This window comes from Acartia tonsa, chromosome 4, assembly GCF_053477335.1.
Source record: "Acartia tonsa isolate MP-2025a chromosome 4, ASM5347733v1, whole genome shotgun sequence".
Taxonomy (NCBI): Eukaryota; Metazoa; Arthropoda; class Copepoda; order Calanoida; family Acartiidae; genus Acartia; species Acartia tonsa.
Genome location: NC_137263.1, coordinates 56,068,942 through 56,085,128, shown reverse-complemented (window position 1 = coordinate 56,085,128; position 16,187 = coordinate 56,068,942). Strand labels below are relative to the sequence as shown.

At 34.4% G+C, this 16,187-nt stretch overlaps 3 protein-coding genes across 4 annotated transcripts in view; all 3 read left to right on the top strand.

The window, feature by feature from the left end:
* Nucleotides 1–16,187, top strand: part of MED18 (mediator complex subunit 18) — a 550,858-nt gene that overhangs the window by 206,247 nt on the left and 328,424 nt on the right. The gene's annotated exons all lie outside the window — the stretch shown is intronic.
* Nucleotides 1–16,187, top strand: part of LOC145317859 (uncharacterized) — a 266,488-nt gene that overhangs the window by 206,235 nt on the left and 44,066 nt on the right. The window lies entirely within an intron of this gene.
* LOC145317860 (erythroid differentiation-related factor 1) overlaps nt 1–16,187 on the top strand; it is a 42,861-nt gene that overhangs the window by 8,288 nt on the left and 18,386 nt on the right. For both annotated transcript variants that reach the window (XM_080159131.1, XM_080159132.1), the window contains exons 9-28: nt 519–572; nt 1,219–1,327; nt 2,038–2,180; nt 2,446–2,541; nt 2,935–3,030; nt 3,476–3,570; nt 5,308–5,405; nt 5,778–5,853; nt 6,265–6,308; nt 6,615–7,018; nt 7,327–7,405; nt 7,756–7,857; nt 9,381–9,488; nt 9,906–9,991; nt 11,229–11,365; nt 11,808–11,942; nt 12,493–12,619; nt 12,969–13,040; nt 13,626–13,715; nt 14,135–14,311. In XM_080159131.1, coding sequence (XP_080015257.1) covers nt 519–572; nt 1,219–1,327; nt 2,038–2,180; nt 2,446–2,541; nt 2,935–3,030; nt 3,476–3,570; nt 5,308–5,405; nt 5,778–5,853; nt 6,265–6,308; nt 6,615–7,018; nt 7,327–7,405; nt 7,756–7,857; nt 9,381–9,488; nt 9,906–9,991; nt 11,229–11,365; nt 11,808–11,942; nt 12,493–12,619; nt 12,969–13,040; nt 13,626–13,715; nt 14,135–14,311 — 2,328 coding nt within the window. The remainder of the gene's footprint in view (nt 1–518; nt 573–1,218; nt 1,328–2,037; nt 2,181–2,445; nt 2,542–2,934; nt 3,031–3,475; nt 3,571–5,307; nt 5,406–5,777; nt 5,854–6,264; nt 6,309–6,614; nt 7,019–7,326; nt 7,406–7,755; nt 7,858–9,380; nt 9,489–9,905; nt 9,992–11,228; nt 11,366–11,807; nt 11,943–12,492; nt 12,620–12,968; nt 13,041–13,625; nt 13,716–14,134; nt 14,312–16,187) is intronic.

The following is a 16,187-nucleotide window of genomic DNA, read 5'->3' as shown; positions in this document are numbered from 1 at the left end:
AAGTTGTTTAACTAAGTATCAAATCATTTTGGAAGACACAACTTAAGCTTTCCTGAAAAGTACAGACCTATATGGTCAGCCACGGATTTGGAGTGGCTATCCAACTATTTTAGACTAACCATATTTGTTAACCTGGGGATACTAAAACTTGTTTTAATCATTTTAATATCTGCGGAAAGCTGTCTATAATACAATGCAATAAATAACTATTTTGAAATGATCATTCACGGAGTGGGAGTGGCTATCCAACTTTTTTGGACAAACCATTTTGGGAGAGGTATGATTAGTTATTTATCGCATCGTATTATAGATAGCTTTCTGCGGATATTAAAATGAAACATTATAAGATTAAACCAGTTTTGTTAATAATGCCGAAGTGTCGGTCTAACAAAAATGGTAATAATTTTATGATTTATTTCATATTTGTGGAAAATTGTCTGTAACACGATCCTATACATGAATTTTTATTATAGCTTAGAACCGGTTTTAATCCAGCGGATAATTATTTTGTTCTCTAGATAACAAACAAAGAAGGATTAATTGTAAGAAAAAACAACAGCTCCGCTTTACAGGTAGATTTTTTTTATAAGTTTAAAGGTAGCGCAGCTATTCTATAACCAGGTATTGTCTGGTTGTCAGTACGTCCATGTAAGTAATCTTTGTTATCTGTATGTTATAATTTTTCTACTTATTTATATTAATATTTTATGACCACTAAAAATCTGCTCTATAACTCTATGTCCGTTTGTCCAACGTTCATTTTTTAGTGCTTCGCTACTTATGGATGTTATCATCCTTTGTCAATAATTTTCACTCCAATATAAAGTACCTAAATGGATATATTATTACTTGGATCTTTCACCATAATTTCATTTACTCTAATAAAGAGAAACTTGTAGCTGGCAAAAATAACGATCACCCCAATCCACCCCCTTTGCCTCATCCGATCCCCTTGTACTGGATGCACGTACTGACCAATAAATGAGGTCCATATTAGCCAGGTAAATTGACGACAAATTTTTCCCTGTCAATTTATACACTTATATCCTATATCCATTTCCTGTACCGTAGCCTACAGCACCATACTGATGAGGCTGAAGGCGCTACTATACCTACTTTGATTTCAGGATAGAAACTTGGTGTCCAAGTTCCTGTATCGTAGCCTACAGCACCATACTGATGAGGCTGAAGGCGCTACTATACCTACTTTGATTTCAGGATAGAAACTTGGTGTCTAAGTTCCTGTATCGTAGCCTACAGCACCATACTGATGAGGCTGAAGGCGCTGATGATAGTCTACAGGATGATATTGAACACGATACAGAAGGTGATTCTTATTCTACAAATGACAAGCATGACAAAGTAAAATGATGCCTGTCTTTCTATATATCTATCTGTATGTTTTAGACTTGAATTTTAAGTTTGGTTGTGGGGATAGGACAATGAAGATCAATTAATTATACCTAATGCCTAAAATCCTGTCTTTAATATGTTTATGCTATGGTGGGGAAGAAAGGGCTACAAAACAATGCCCTACTTTTAGTTTTGTTACAACTATCTTTTTATTTTCTATCAATGCGTCTACAAAGAAAGAAAGAGTGGACATTAGAGTGTAAATCATATTTGTAGCTAAAGTTTTAAAAAGGGAGGAGTAGGTTGCGCTAAAAATCCGTAAAGGTTGTGAGTTTTAAGTCAAAAACAGTACCTAGTAGAACGATAAAAATTCATGTTAACTTTAAAAAAAAATTTTTGTCTATAGTTCTTTTCAATAAGAAATACACATATTTTGTGAATATTATCGTTCAACTACTTTTTTTAAGCCTTAAAACTCACACCTTTACGCATTTTTAGCGCAACCGACTCCTCCCTTTGTTGGCTTAAAGACTTTTGGGACTATTATCAAAACATAATTGGGTGATTCAAACGAGCAGCGTCCAAACTTTTTAGAAGTGGTAATGATTAAGATTATTCATCACTATTTAGTACATCAATTTATCGTCCATTGCTTATATCTTAAGATCAGATTCCTTTTTGCAGATGTTGAAGCCACACCCCATGAGGAGGTCCCCGACCAACATTTTTCCGACAAGTTTGGAGCCCTGAATCATATTCCCCCATTGAACCACATTCCCCCACTCCCGGAACCTGAATTGGAAAAGGCTATTCCTATTCTTAATGAGGTTAGTCTTGTTTATAAATCTAATCGTTTCAGGAATTACCATTATTAAAAAGGGCAACTATATCACGTGAAAATTTTATGTCATTTTATGTAAAACAAAACCATGATGTTGAAAATGTCCTATAGGACTGACTGTTATAGGAATTATCATGCAAAGTTTTTAATCATATAGGACTATTTTAACATGCCTAAAAAATCAGACAGAAGAACTGTCCGACGAACTCTCCTTATTCTAAGAAAAGAATTAAAATTTTTCTTGTTTATAGACTAAAGGAACCGAAGGATTTGCCCGTAACTTTATCTGGAACTTTGAGGACATCCGAATGTTGATAGGATCCAACCTTCCTATCTTTGGGGACGAGGCACAGTTGTTTGAATTGAAAACATGATTATATGTTTTAGGATTATTTCCAAACACTTTAAATTCATTATTCCTCAATTTTAACGGTAAAGGGACCATTTTTACTTTATATTATGATTTTTTCCAATGTAACAGAATGGGAGGAGACGTTAGACTGTAGATTAAACTGGTACCCAAAGTTTAATCTACATGCTCTCTCATTTGATTGGTATTTTTATTTCAACTTGGTCGGTGTATTAAAACTAGCAGGGTCCAATTTTTTACCATGTGTTATACTTTAAAAAAGGGTTCATGATGTTTATTATCATTGGGGATGTACATCAATGTATGTCATGTCTTATCCCTTAAGATCCCTGTTATGTTTTCATTTCCAATTCAACACAACTGTGTGAAGGACCATCCGTGTGTAAGCTTGCGGCTGCGAGACATGAAGAAACCAATCAATGTTCTGACCGGCCTAGACTACTGGCTGGATAATCTCATGTGCCAGGTAAATAATAATCAATGTACTGACCGGCCTAGACTATTGGCTGGATAATCTTATGTGCCAGGTAAATAATAATCAATATGCTGACCTGCCTAGACTACTGACTGGATAATCTCATGTGCCAGGTAAATAATAATCAATGTACTGACCATGCCTAGACTATTGGCTGGATAATCTCATGTGCCAGGTAATACTCGGATACGCCTATAGAGGCCTTTATTGGCACTTGAAATAGGAGGGGGGGGGGGGTAATTTTTAAGGTGCCATCTCTTGGGAGGGTTGTGGTACCTTCCATCAAAACCTTCCCTGGACATATGAGAAGCTTAGCTTTAAATGATAGCCATATATTTTTTTTCTGTAAGTTAGATCCTTCATTACACACAGACAGACAGACATCCTGTTACCTTTATTTAGGGATATTAATGCATTTGTTGCGTGATTGATATAGGTGCCGGAGGTAGTGATGTGCTACCACCTGGATGGCATTGTCCAGCAGTATGAGCTCATCAAGACTGAGGATCTGCCCTCCATGGATGGTTCCAGGTTTGACACTTTTTTACTAGTGATCTAAAGGGATAAGACAATGGTCGATTAATTGATGTACATCCCCAATGATGATTAACAAAATAAGCCTTTCTGTAGATTACAATTAGTGGTTGAAACGCTTGGACACTCAATTTAATGAACCAACCATTTAAAATCAAAAGTTGTTAATCCAACGATTAAGAAAACTTTATTATAAAATTTTGGGGACTAGTGTAACAAACAGTCCAATGTCCCCTCCCTACCTGTTTTTTTTTACACATAAATTGTTTTCAAAAAAAGTTGCTCTGCCGCTTTCACACAAAGTACTTTGTTGAGCACTGATAAACCCCTTCCCCCTTTGTTTTTTAAATAAAGAGGGAGGTCATTTTCTAGTAAATCCCGTAAAGGTGTGTGTTATAAGGCCTAAAAATAGTAGTAGAACGATAAGGTGCTCTATATATTAGTATTCCCTATTGAATAGAACAATAGGGAAGAAATTTTTTTTTTTTTTTTTTTTTGATAACCGTACCTGGAATATCTTTAAAAATTAAGAAATTTCTATCAAACGCTTTGTTTGGCTCAAACTGACAAAAATTAAAAAAAAATATAATTATAATAAATCAACCTATAAAGAATGGTTTCTTCCTTTGTTTAATGGTATAGATTGTTCTTAACCTTTACCTTGTACCTATAGAAAACATTATTATTATAATTATATTTTTTTTAAATTGTTGTCAGTTTGAGCCAAACATAGCGTTTGATAGAAATTTAGTATTTTTTAAAGATATTCCAGGTACGGTTATCAAAAAAAAAAAAAAAAATTTCCCTATTGTTCTATTCAATAGGGAATACAAATATATAGAGCACCTTATCGTTCTACTACTATTTTTAGGCTTTATAACACACACCTTTACGGGATTTACTAGAAAATGACCTCCCTCTTTTAAAAACGGGGTAGATTTTGTTTGTTTATTACTTTAAGTTAGGTTAGGTGTATTAGGTAGCAACGCAGGATTTAGGTAGAGGGGTAAAAAGATAGAGGTAGGTTTCTGGTAGAATCCGTAAAGGTTATGTGAGAACGATGTCTGTCTGTCCGTCTGTCTGTCCCTTAAGATCTCGGTAACCACTGAACCGATCGGATTCTACTCTTCAGGGTATATACCTATTGGTCCTGTGGTGGTTTTAAGCTATTTTCTTGGGGGGTGGGACACCCCCAACCCCCAAAAAACAAAAAAATTTCCCCCCCATTTTTTTTTGTCCTTTAACGAATTTCACCTTAATTTTTTTTATCACCTCTAGGGGCAAAGCCCCTAGAGGCTAGGGGCGAAGCCGCTAGTGTGTTATAAGTTAAAAACAGTAGTAGAACGATAAAAATTTATGTTAACTTTAAAAAAAAAAATTGTCTATAGTTCTTTTCAATAAGAAATACACATATTTAGTGAATATTATCGTTCTACTACTATTTTTAAGCCTTAAAACACACACCTTTACGGATTCTACCAGAAACCTACCCCTCTCTTTGTGCTCATCACTGGTTAATTCCTCAATCCAAATGTCTGTTTTTAAAGCTAAGTTTATATTGTTTTTTTGTATAGATTTTAAAGAGTTGGCTACAAGATTGATTTTACCAAAATGTTATACCTGGCTGTTAAGAGTTCAAAACCCAGCAAAAATATTATTTTTTTTATCTTTTTTCAAATAGGTATTTTAAATTTAGAATAAACTTTATTATGAATGATGAATATTTTTGTTTAGATTTTCTCCTAAGATTGTGAAGAACATAGCCCAGAATATCTTATCATTTCTCAAGTCTAAGGCGGCTAAAGAAGGGCACACCTACTGGCTTTTCAAGGAACAGAATATTAACACATACCAATGTATGTATAATTATAAACTAACTGGCCCAAGTGTAGTGGACCTTTTCCGTCTGCTAGCAAATTGCTGTATGCCCTTTTTTAGCGACTTGGCTGTGTTTATATATCCGATGTCATTTGCTGATATTCGAAAACCCAATTGAAAGTCGGCACAGGAATTCCCCAACCCGTAGGTAGAGATAAATAAAGCTCGTGAAACCTCTATTCTTTTACTTTGATATAGAGACATTGCAAAATACCAAGAGTCCTCTATCAAAAAGGTTTCGATTTACTGCAATTAACTAAATTTATTGTAATTTCATTGGTTTTTTTTTCACTAAAATCTATTCTTAATAATCTGACAATTAAAGGCTAAAAATGACGATGTAGTAAAGCTTTATGACTTGACCTCACTTAGTCAGAAAGACAGTGGAATTCAACCCAAGGAATGGACCTATATTTTATATTTTTACATCAATTAAAATAATATCTTCCATTAACTTATCCATCTTATCAAGAAAATATTTGACTGTTAACACTTGTCCCCAAAGTTTTATAACAACGTTTTCTTTTTCGTTGGATTAGGAACTTAAGGGACTTTAATTGAACTTAGAATGGTTGGTTCATTAAGTTTAGTGACCAAACGTTTTAACTACTAATTTCAATCTACAGAAGGGTTAAGTTTGTGCATCATCATTGGGGATGTACTTTACATCAATTTATCGGCTATTGTCTTATCCCTTTAGATCATTGACCATTTAATTTTATCTCTCAAGTCACAAAAAGGGAGGAGTAATGCCCCTTACAACTATAACCACTCTGTCTTCAGGTAAAAATAAAGGTCCATGTACATACAGGATGGAAACTTGGAGGATGACCTCCAGCAACCTCCGTCTGCATCAGGTAAAAACATTAACGTTATTTAGAGATGCCCAGAATTATATCTAAAAACTTAACTAGTTAAAGTTAGCCTTTTTTTAAAAAAAATTTAATACTTATTTGAAAAAATCTTTTATTTTTTTTTGCAAAAATCATTTGTATCTTTCTGAAGATTACAATAGTATGAAACCTTAAGTTAAAAATACATTAAACTAAAGTAAAACCGTAGTTTTACTAAAAAAACTTTCATAAATATGTTTTCGTTTTAAGTTGAAAATTTGCGTTCCATGGAAGTTTTTCATTAGGTTATTATTGAAAGGTAAACTTTAGGATCAAGTTCCAGTGGTAACAATCACGCCAGCAACAACGGTGATGGTTCAAACCCCTTCCAAACTCCAGTCTCCTTGCTGCTGTACCGTCTTGCGCGTAACATACTGGACGCGCGCGACGAAGGCCCCGCAAACGCGCACCATAGCAACAAGAACGAGGATTGCGCCGTGGCGCGTGCGCTGCTGAAAAATTGCATTGAGCTGATTGACGAAAGCAAGTATCCGCATATTGCAACATCCGCGCATTTTCTGCTGTCCGAACTGTATCTGCCCGCGGATACGGATCCGACAAAGCCCGCGTTTAGCAAACCGCCTCCGCAGCCGCAGGCTGATCAGTTTAGGGCTGGTGGTTCTGCGGGACATTATAACGAAGGAAGATCTGGACATGGTTCTCCAGTTAAAAAGGCAACAATTCATTTGTTTAATGATATTTCATGATTTTATAAAAACAGTTTTTGCTACTAGTTCTAATATTTTAACGTATAAATTGGTGTAAAAAATATTATTTTTTAAGTTGAAATAGGATTTTTCTGGTATTAATTATAGAGTTTCTACGCCATCTGAACTGTACCTAAATGTTAAAGAAATCGCCATAAAAAAATTTGAAATCGATCTGATGAAAATGATTCAACATGCCTAAAATAACGTTCAAAGTCATCCAAAACGGCCTTATATGTAGAAAATTTTCTTATTAAATGAATTCTGGTATTAAGGCATCAATTGAGGAAGAGGACAATGAAAATTTGGAAGAGGATGAATTCTCTGTTGATGTCCATACACTCTGCCATCCAGGTAGAAATATATTTCTTTTTACACAGAAATCTAAAGGGATAAGACATTGGCTGATAAATAAATATATTTTCCCAACGATGATAACATTATAACACTTTTTTAGATTTAAATTAGAGGCTGAAACGTTTGGACACACAATTAAATGAATAAACCAATCAAAATATACCAAAAGTCCCCAAAACTGTTATTCCAACGAACAAAAAAAGTTATTTTAAAACTTTGGGGACTAGTGTAATTAACAGCTCAATGTTCCTTCCCTTCCCCAAAGACCTCTACTTTTCAACTAACTCTGAAAACTTTATTTCTAATAAATTATCTACCCCCCCCCTTATTTTCTATCTTTTTCCTAGGTTCTTTTACTGGGTTCCGCGACAAGTCTGGTCCCGCCCCACCCCCCATTTCTGATGATGTGGAGTTTAGATGTTCTGAGGCTTTGCAGCATATCAATCAAGGTTGGTATATTTTCTTTTTATTCCTAACTTGAACCTCTACTGGCACTTAGTGAGGGAGAGGGACAAGTCTGGTCCCGCCAACACCCCCCCCCCCCCATTTTTGATGATGTTGAGTTTATATGCTCCGAGGCCTTACAACATATCAATCAAGGTTGGTATATTTTCTTTTTATTCCTAACTTTAACCTCTAGGGGCACTTAATGAGGGAGAGGGACAAGTCTGGCCCCGGCCCCACCCCACCCCCCCCCCCCCCATTTCTAATGATGTGGAGTTTAGATGCTCCGAGGCCTTACAACATATCAATCAAGGTTGGTATTTTTTATTCCCAACTTGAACCTCTAGGGGCACTTAAGAGTGGGAGAGGGACAAATCTGGCCCCGCTCCACCCCCAATTTCTGATGATGTGGAGTTTAGATGCTCTGAGGCTTTACAATATATCAATCAAGGTTGGTATATTTTCTTTTTATTCCCAACTTGAACCTCTAGGGGCACTTAAGAGTGGGAGAGGGACAAGTCTGGTCTCTCCCCACCCCCAACTTCTGATGAAGTCGAGTTTAGATGCTCCGAGGCCTTACAATAAATCAAGGTTGGTATATTTTCTTTTTATTCCCAACTTGAACCTCTAGGGGCACTTAGTGAGGGAGAGGGACAAGTCTGGTCCCGCCCCCACCCCCCATTTCTGATAATGTAGAGTTTAGATGTTCTGAGGCCTTGCATCATATTAATCAAGGTTGGTATATTTTCTTTTTATTCCCAACTTGAACCTCTAGGGGCACTTAATGAGGGAGAGGGACAAGCATGGTCCCGCTCCACCCCCAATTTCTGATGAAGTCGAGGTTAGATGCTCCGAGGCAATGCAACATATTAATCAAGGTTGGTATATTTCCTTTTTATTCCCAACTTGAACCTCTAGGGGCACTTAATGAGGGAGAGGGACAAGAACGGTCCCGCCCCACTTTTTCATTTCATTTTTATAATTTTACGCTTCTCTTCATTTGTATGGCATAAGAGACCTCCAAAACAGTGTTTTCACAAAAGTTTTAGTTTGAGCTTTTCATAATATAAATTTATGTATCACATTGCATTAATTATGGACAGCTTTTATTTTATTTCAATATTCGTGGAAAATCGTCTTTAATACGTTGCTATACGTAACATGATTATACACAGTATGGCTGAGAACCAGTTCTAATCCAGCTAAAATTATTCAGTTTCGGAATTCTACTGGAAAATAATTTCTAGATGTTCTATGGAGTTTGTTGGTCTGTTGAAGTAAGGACAGTACTTTATTTTATAAAAATGAAAACTAATCTTGTCTAACATTTGATTCTTAGTAAATTCTGCTGCTGAAAGAATCAAAATTAACAAAATTTATAATCATCCCACAATTTTCAAGGAAATATTTAATCATCATAGGCAGGTTTTAAGCTATTTTAAGTGCATTTATTTACCTCTTTTAATATCTAGGTAGTAGTATGAGATAATAGCTGTCCTATGAATCTTAACATACATATTTTTTTCAGGCCTGCAATACATAAGCAAACACGAGGCTAGAAGGAAAGCTATGGAGGAAGCTTACAGGAAGGAACAGGAGAAATTGGAAAGGGATAACATGAAAATGTCAGTTCCAGGTATGGATTATGTCATGACGTACTTACTTTCATTATGAACAGAATTATATAGTAGATGCGCTTCTACCTATACGCGTATTGTAAGTATTTTCCAACGATCTGAAGGGATAAGTCTTCAAAAATAATGATAAACAAAATTACCAGCATCTGCTGGTATTCTAGAGCAGCTCTAGTTTTAGTATATTGTCAAATATTATTTAAATTTGAATTGTAAAAGTTTAAACGCATAAATGGCATGGATTATTATTATTTGCTATTTCAGGGAAGGCTTCTATGCTTTCTAAATATTAATTCTTGTTTGCCATACTAATATATAACATCAGATGCAAAAACAGTTTAAAGAATAAGATCTTTCAGTCTACAATTTTCTAGTTCTTAATTCTTCACTTCAAATGGACATATTTTTATTTTGTTAAGGTCAAGCCATACCTATGGGATATATACCATCAGATACAAAGATAGTAAAAAGAACAAGATCCTTCAGTCTAGGACATGAAGCACAGGTTAGCTATATTTAAAACAAGGATGACAACATCCATATAAGCGAAGCTCTAAAATCTAAAGGGCAATATCTAATGTAGAGTGTCAGTATGTTGTAAGAAAAGTTAAAAATCATACATTCGGACTTTCTTGTAATGATTATAAAGTTGCTACGCTTTCTAAATCATACCTTATTGTTATAGGAATCATCATACAAAGTTTATATTCGATAGGACATTTCTAACATGGCTAAATTAACGAAAATAAGCTAACCGTTACGGAAAAGCTTCGTTTTAAACGTATCGGATAGCTTTTTTCGTTGATTAAGGCATGTTAGAATTGTCCTATCGATTTCAAACTTTGCATGGTGATTCCTTTAGTAGTTAGGTATGATTTAGAAAGCGTAGCAACTCTATAATCATTACCAGAATGTCCGTACGTCCATTTTAAACATGTTGATTTTTTAAATTTTTAACAACAAATTTTTATGTTATCTAATTATCCTGTATAAAGCAGTTTTTCAACAAATTTACTTACGATTTTGCTTCGACTCTTATACATTTATATTCTGATTATTTAGTTCTGACACTATATAAGTGTTCATGTCCGTTTGTCCGACTGTTTCAGTGCTTCGCTTTTATGGATGTTGTCATCCTTGTTTTACTTGATTTTAGAGATTATTTGCTTAACATTGTGTCTTATCGTCCTAGGAATCAATATTCAAAGAATAAAGTGAACAATCAAAACTCAATAAAAGTCCCCAAAGTTGTTAAGGCAACGAATACAATAATATGTTATTATAAAACTCTAGGGACTAGTGTAATAAACAGCCCATTGCTTTCTTCCTTCCTGATACCTAACTGTTACAGGATAGGATAAGAGTCTAGGTATCCTCATCTGATTATTTGAAGTTTATCCTGTTGAAAAAGGCCACCCTAGTCAACATACCCTTTATTTCTAGGGCATAATAAGTCTACATAACTTCTTATTCTAGGGCAAGATAGCTCCAGTGTATAAGAGACTATCCTCCTCTGATTATTTGAAGTTTATCCTGTTGAAAAAGGCCACCCTAGTCAACATACCCTTTATTTCTAGGGCATAATAAGTCTACATAACTTCTTATTCTAGGGCAAGATAGCTCCAGTGTATAAGAGACTATCCTCCTCTGATTATTTGAAGTTTATCCTGTTGAAAAAGGCCAACCTAGTCTACATAACCTTTAATTCTAGGGTAATAGGTCTACATAACCTTTAATTCTAGGGCAAGATAGCTCCTGTGTATAAGAGACTATCCTCCTCTGATTATTTGAAGTTTATCCTGTTGAAAAAGGCAACTCTAGTCTACATCACCCTGGCAGAGATTAACTTTGATCTGGAGAGGTTTGGCCGCTCGCTCAGGTAAGTTCTTATAGACAACCAACCATTATATTTTTACCTTTGTCTAGAGGTCCAAATTAGGTATGGCAATTTTATTCCAGAAATACTCTGGGAGGGAGGGGACTATGAGATGTAAGTCCAAACTTTTTCCACTAATGATTTTGATCAACAAAAAAGGGTTATTTCTTTATTGTAATTGGTTGTACATTAATTTATCATCCATTTTCTTAATACTTTATCAATAAATCTTTTCTTTTCTTTCTTACTATAAAATATTAAATAACATTAAAGCAGATTACTTTGTTTTTCCTTATTCATTAAGAGAAATTCAACCACTAGCCCCCACTAACATCGACTTAAAATATTTAAGTTATATAAAATTGTTGCCTTTTTAGAGATATTAAGAAACAGTCTTAAACCATAAACATACATTAAAAAATTGAGGATTATTTTGTTAATTCAGATGTGTGAAACGTGCCTTAAACTGTTACTCCATGGTAGAGAGTATGGGCGGTTATATCGAGGCGGAAACTTCCGGCGGTCTAATCGCCTTTTCTCTTGGTGTGGCTGGTGACTGCTATCTGGCCTTTATATCAAGGTATCTATCTATATTATTTTTATCTGTCTAAATATCTATTGGCGGTTATGTCGAGGCGGATTAATCACCTTTTCTCTTGGAGTGGTGGGTTACTGCTACCTAGCTTTTATATAGAGATATCTGTTATTCTATCTATCTATACATCTGACAGTCAACCAATGTATCTTTTTCATTAAATTATCTTTTTATGCCTCATTGAAAAAAGGGCATATAGTTTTCACTTCTCCATAACATAAACATTTTAAAAAAAAAACAGTAGTTTTCAAAAGGGTTATTTGTGTGTTACCATCAGTTTTCATGAAAGCTAATCTTATTAGACTTTTAGGCTGTTTATCACACTAGTCCCTAATGTTATGTAATAACGTTTTCTTATTAAATTTTGATTGGTTGGTTCATTAAGTAAAGTTTCTAACCGTTTCAACCACTAATTGTAATCTACAACAGGGGTATTTTTTTATCATCATTGGGGATGTACATCAATTATTGGCCATTGTCTTATTCCTTTAGATCCCTGCTTTTATCTACCTTAATATTCTATATTTTATTTAAGATGGTCGAACCTGCCCCTGTTTCAAGAACAATACCAGAGCATAGAGGCGGGGGAGGGGGGTATAGCTCAGGAGATAGAAAGATATACACAAGAGGAGGATAGAGATTGGATAATTAAGCTACCCAAGGTGAGTATCTATCTATCTATCTAAGGTATAGAAAGGTATAGCTCAGGAGATGTCCGTAGTGACATCTGTACTTAAACAGTAAGCAAAATTGTCTAAATATTGAGCTAGATTCTTGAAACTTGGTACATAAGCCTAGTCCTTTATGTATTACATCTAAATGAAAAAAAATTTAAAAATACAGTAAAGCTTCTGATCATAAAAATATCCAACTATCTATCTATCTATCTATCTGGTTATTCTATCTATCAACTTAACCAACTATGTACTATATCCTAAACTAGGGGGTACCTGGCAGCACCTAATTAACATTATATTATATCATATTAACTATCTATATATATCTATCTAGGATATCGAAGAAGGTCTAAATCTAAGTGCCAAATGCTACAGCAAAGCTTTGGATCATAAAAATATCTCAAGGAAAGATTACATAAAAAAATGGAAGAGATATTAATCCTCCCCCATTTCAGTCACATTTGTATTCCTTACCTTTCTTACTTACATTATTTTCCAAAATTCAGTATGTAAATTTTCAATTTTTAAACGTGTTGCATACATATAACCAATTTTCAAAATGTATGTATGTCATTGTCCTTGTAAATCATTCATATTTTTAAAGCTTCGAGACAGATATAAACAAAAAGGGGAAAAGTAGGTTGCGGGTAAAATCCGTAAAAGTGTGTGTTTTAAGGCGTAAAAATAGTAGTAGAACGATAATATTTACTAAATATGTGTATTTCTTATTGAAAAGATCTATAGACAACAAAAAAAAAATTTAAAGTTAACATAAATTTTTATTGTTCTACTACTGTTTTTAACTTATAACACATAACCTTTACAAATTTTACCAGAAACCTACCCCTCTCTTTCTAAATAATACATATCCTTCAAAGTTCTGACAATCTGTACTTTTAAAGTTTCATCGGACTAATCTGTTGCTGTTTGCTTTTTTATGGATGTTATCATCCTTATTTTAATATTTATGCAAGTCTGTAATCTGAACAGGGAAGACGAGATCAGCTTAACTAGAAGGCTGGGAAATGTTAACAACGAGTTGAGTGTGTTTGTCATGAACAAGACTACGGAAATGCTTCAGGTAAGGCTATAGAGTAGCTTCTCTTTAATTTTGACAGAAAAAATTGAATGAAACACAGTCAAACGCTTTAATCAAGTCAAAAGCACATTAATTGTGACCTGTCATGAAACAACAATAATTGCCAATAAGATTCTTTGAGAGAAATTTTGTTTTTAGCCGTTTTGCAGATCTTAAGGGGCATTTTAACGATATGTTTATTTCCAGTATGGCTTCAAGCCCGATTAATATCCGCTGGATTAGAACCGGTTCACGGCCATACTGAAATATCATGTACAAGTCAATAGCATCGTATTACGGACAATTTTCCACTAATATTAAAAAAAATTCTCGGGACTAACAAAGCTGGTTTTAATCTTAATTTTTTTAATAACTCACTGCAGAAAGCTGTCTATAAAACGTTGCGATAAATAACTATTAAGGAACTTGCAAGTGTTGAGGAAAATGAAGAACCCGAGGCAACCCCCAATGAGAACTCTGATAAGAAGGAGACAGAGAAAGAAGATAAGGAGAGAGAGGAGGAGATAAAAATGAGAAAAGCTGGAATTATCGCAGCCGCCAATGAACTGCTTAAAAATTCTAGACAATATCTCGAAAAGGTAGTTCTAATTTGATATCTAAAACAGCCCGGCAAAAGGCATACATAAAAAGTTAAAATAGAATCTAACGCTGATCTTTCAGACGCGTAATGCTTTCTTTTTAAAAGCGAAGCTTTTCTATAATTAGGGTAGGTCCGTCCGTCCGTACGTCTGAGATGGATAGCTTTTTTCATAGATTTAAAAATGTTAGAATTGTCCTATCGATTTCAAACTTTGCATGGTGATTCTTGTAGTAGATAGGTACGGTTTAGCAAGCGTAGCAACTCTATAATAATTACCAAAATATCCGTACGTCCATTTTTAACATGTTGATTTTTTACATTTTTAACAACTAATTTGTTTGTGATCCAATTTTCCGATTGTTCTGATTTTTGGTTTACTGATTCCTAGGACAACAAAGTACATTATTATAAGCAAAGCAACTCTATAATAAAGTCCTAAAAATGTAAGTATATCCATAAACATTATTCTGTATCAAGAAGTTTTTCAACAAATTTACTCACAATTATGCTTTGACTCTTATTCATTTATATTCTGATTCTGACCATACATGCAGTACTTTTCAGCTCCTCAGTTCCACTAGGTGGCCCCTCTCCTCCTTATAGAAAAATATCCTCTTATAGGTCTGCATTTAGGTGTTAAAAAAAATTTTTGGCGCTACGCGCCATAAAATCACTAAAAACAATTTTTGTCGCTGCGCGCCATAGTAACACTAATACAATGGTAATTAATTTTTATTAGAATTAGATATTATGCTGAAGACAGTCAAAGAATCCCCTTCTTAACAATCTTAAAGCAATTTTATAGTTTTTTTGTGAAAAAGAAATATTTACAATTTTTTTTAAAAACTGAATTTTGATCAATTTGATTGGTTAATTAAAATAATTGATATTTTTTACTTATTATTACTTAGGTGGTTATTTTTTAGACTTCAAGAAATATTTTTGTATAATGAATATTAAAGGGGGACGTAACTGAAGCTTTTTTGATGCAGGGGGGGGGGGGGTTTCTCAGGAACCACTTGATGAACCGTGTAAATTTTTTGGACTTAAGCTTTTATGGGTATGAACATCTTATGGTTTCAAAGTCTTCTAGTTTTGTAGTTACCCCCCTGCCGCCAACCACTAGGCCTCCCGGGATCAAAAAAATACCCATAAAAATGAACCTAACCTTTATTTTCTCAGAAACCATTTAATCAATAAAGATGATTTCTTAAACTTTAGCTTTTATGCTTATAAACTAACTTTTAGTATAGAAGTCACCCCACCTGCGCCAACCCCTAGCCCTCCGGGGCTCAAAAAACCCTAAAAATTGACCTAACCTTATTTTTTTCAGAAACTATTTAATCAAGAGAGATGATTTCTTAAACTTAAGCTTTTATGCTTATAAACTAACTTATAGTTTAGAAGTCACTCCCCTGCCACAAACCCCTAGCCCTCCAGGGCTCAAATAACCCTACAAATGAACTTCATTTTCTCAGAAACCATTTGATCAATAGAGTTGATTTCTTAAACTTATGCTTTTATGCTTATAAACTTACTTTTAGTTTAGAAGTCACCCCCCTGCTGCCAACCTTTAGCCCTCCGGGGCTCAAAAACCCTAAAAATGAACGTAACTTTAATTTTCTCAGAAACTATTTGATCAAAAGAGATGATTTCTTAAACTTAAGCTTTTATGCTTATAAACTACCTTATAGTTTAGAAGTCACCCCACTGCCGCCAACCTCTAGCCCTGCGGGGCTTCAAAAAAACCCTAAAAATAACCTAACCTTAATTTTAAAAATCAGCATGTTTTAAATGGACATTTGGACTTTCTGTTAATGATTATAGAGTAGCTACGTTTTTTAAATTGTACCTAAATGCTATACAAATTATCA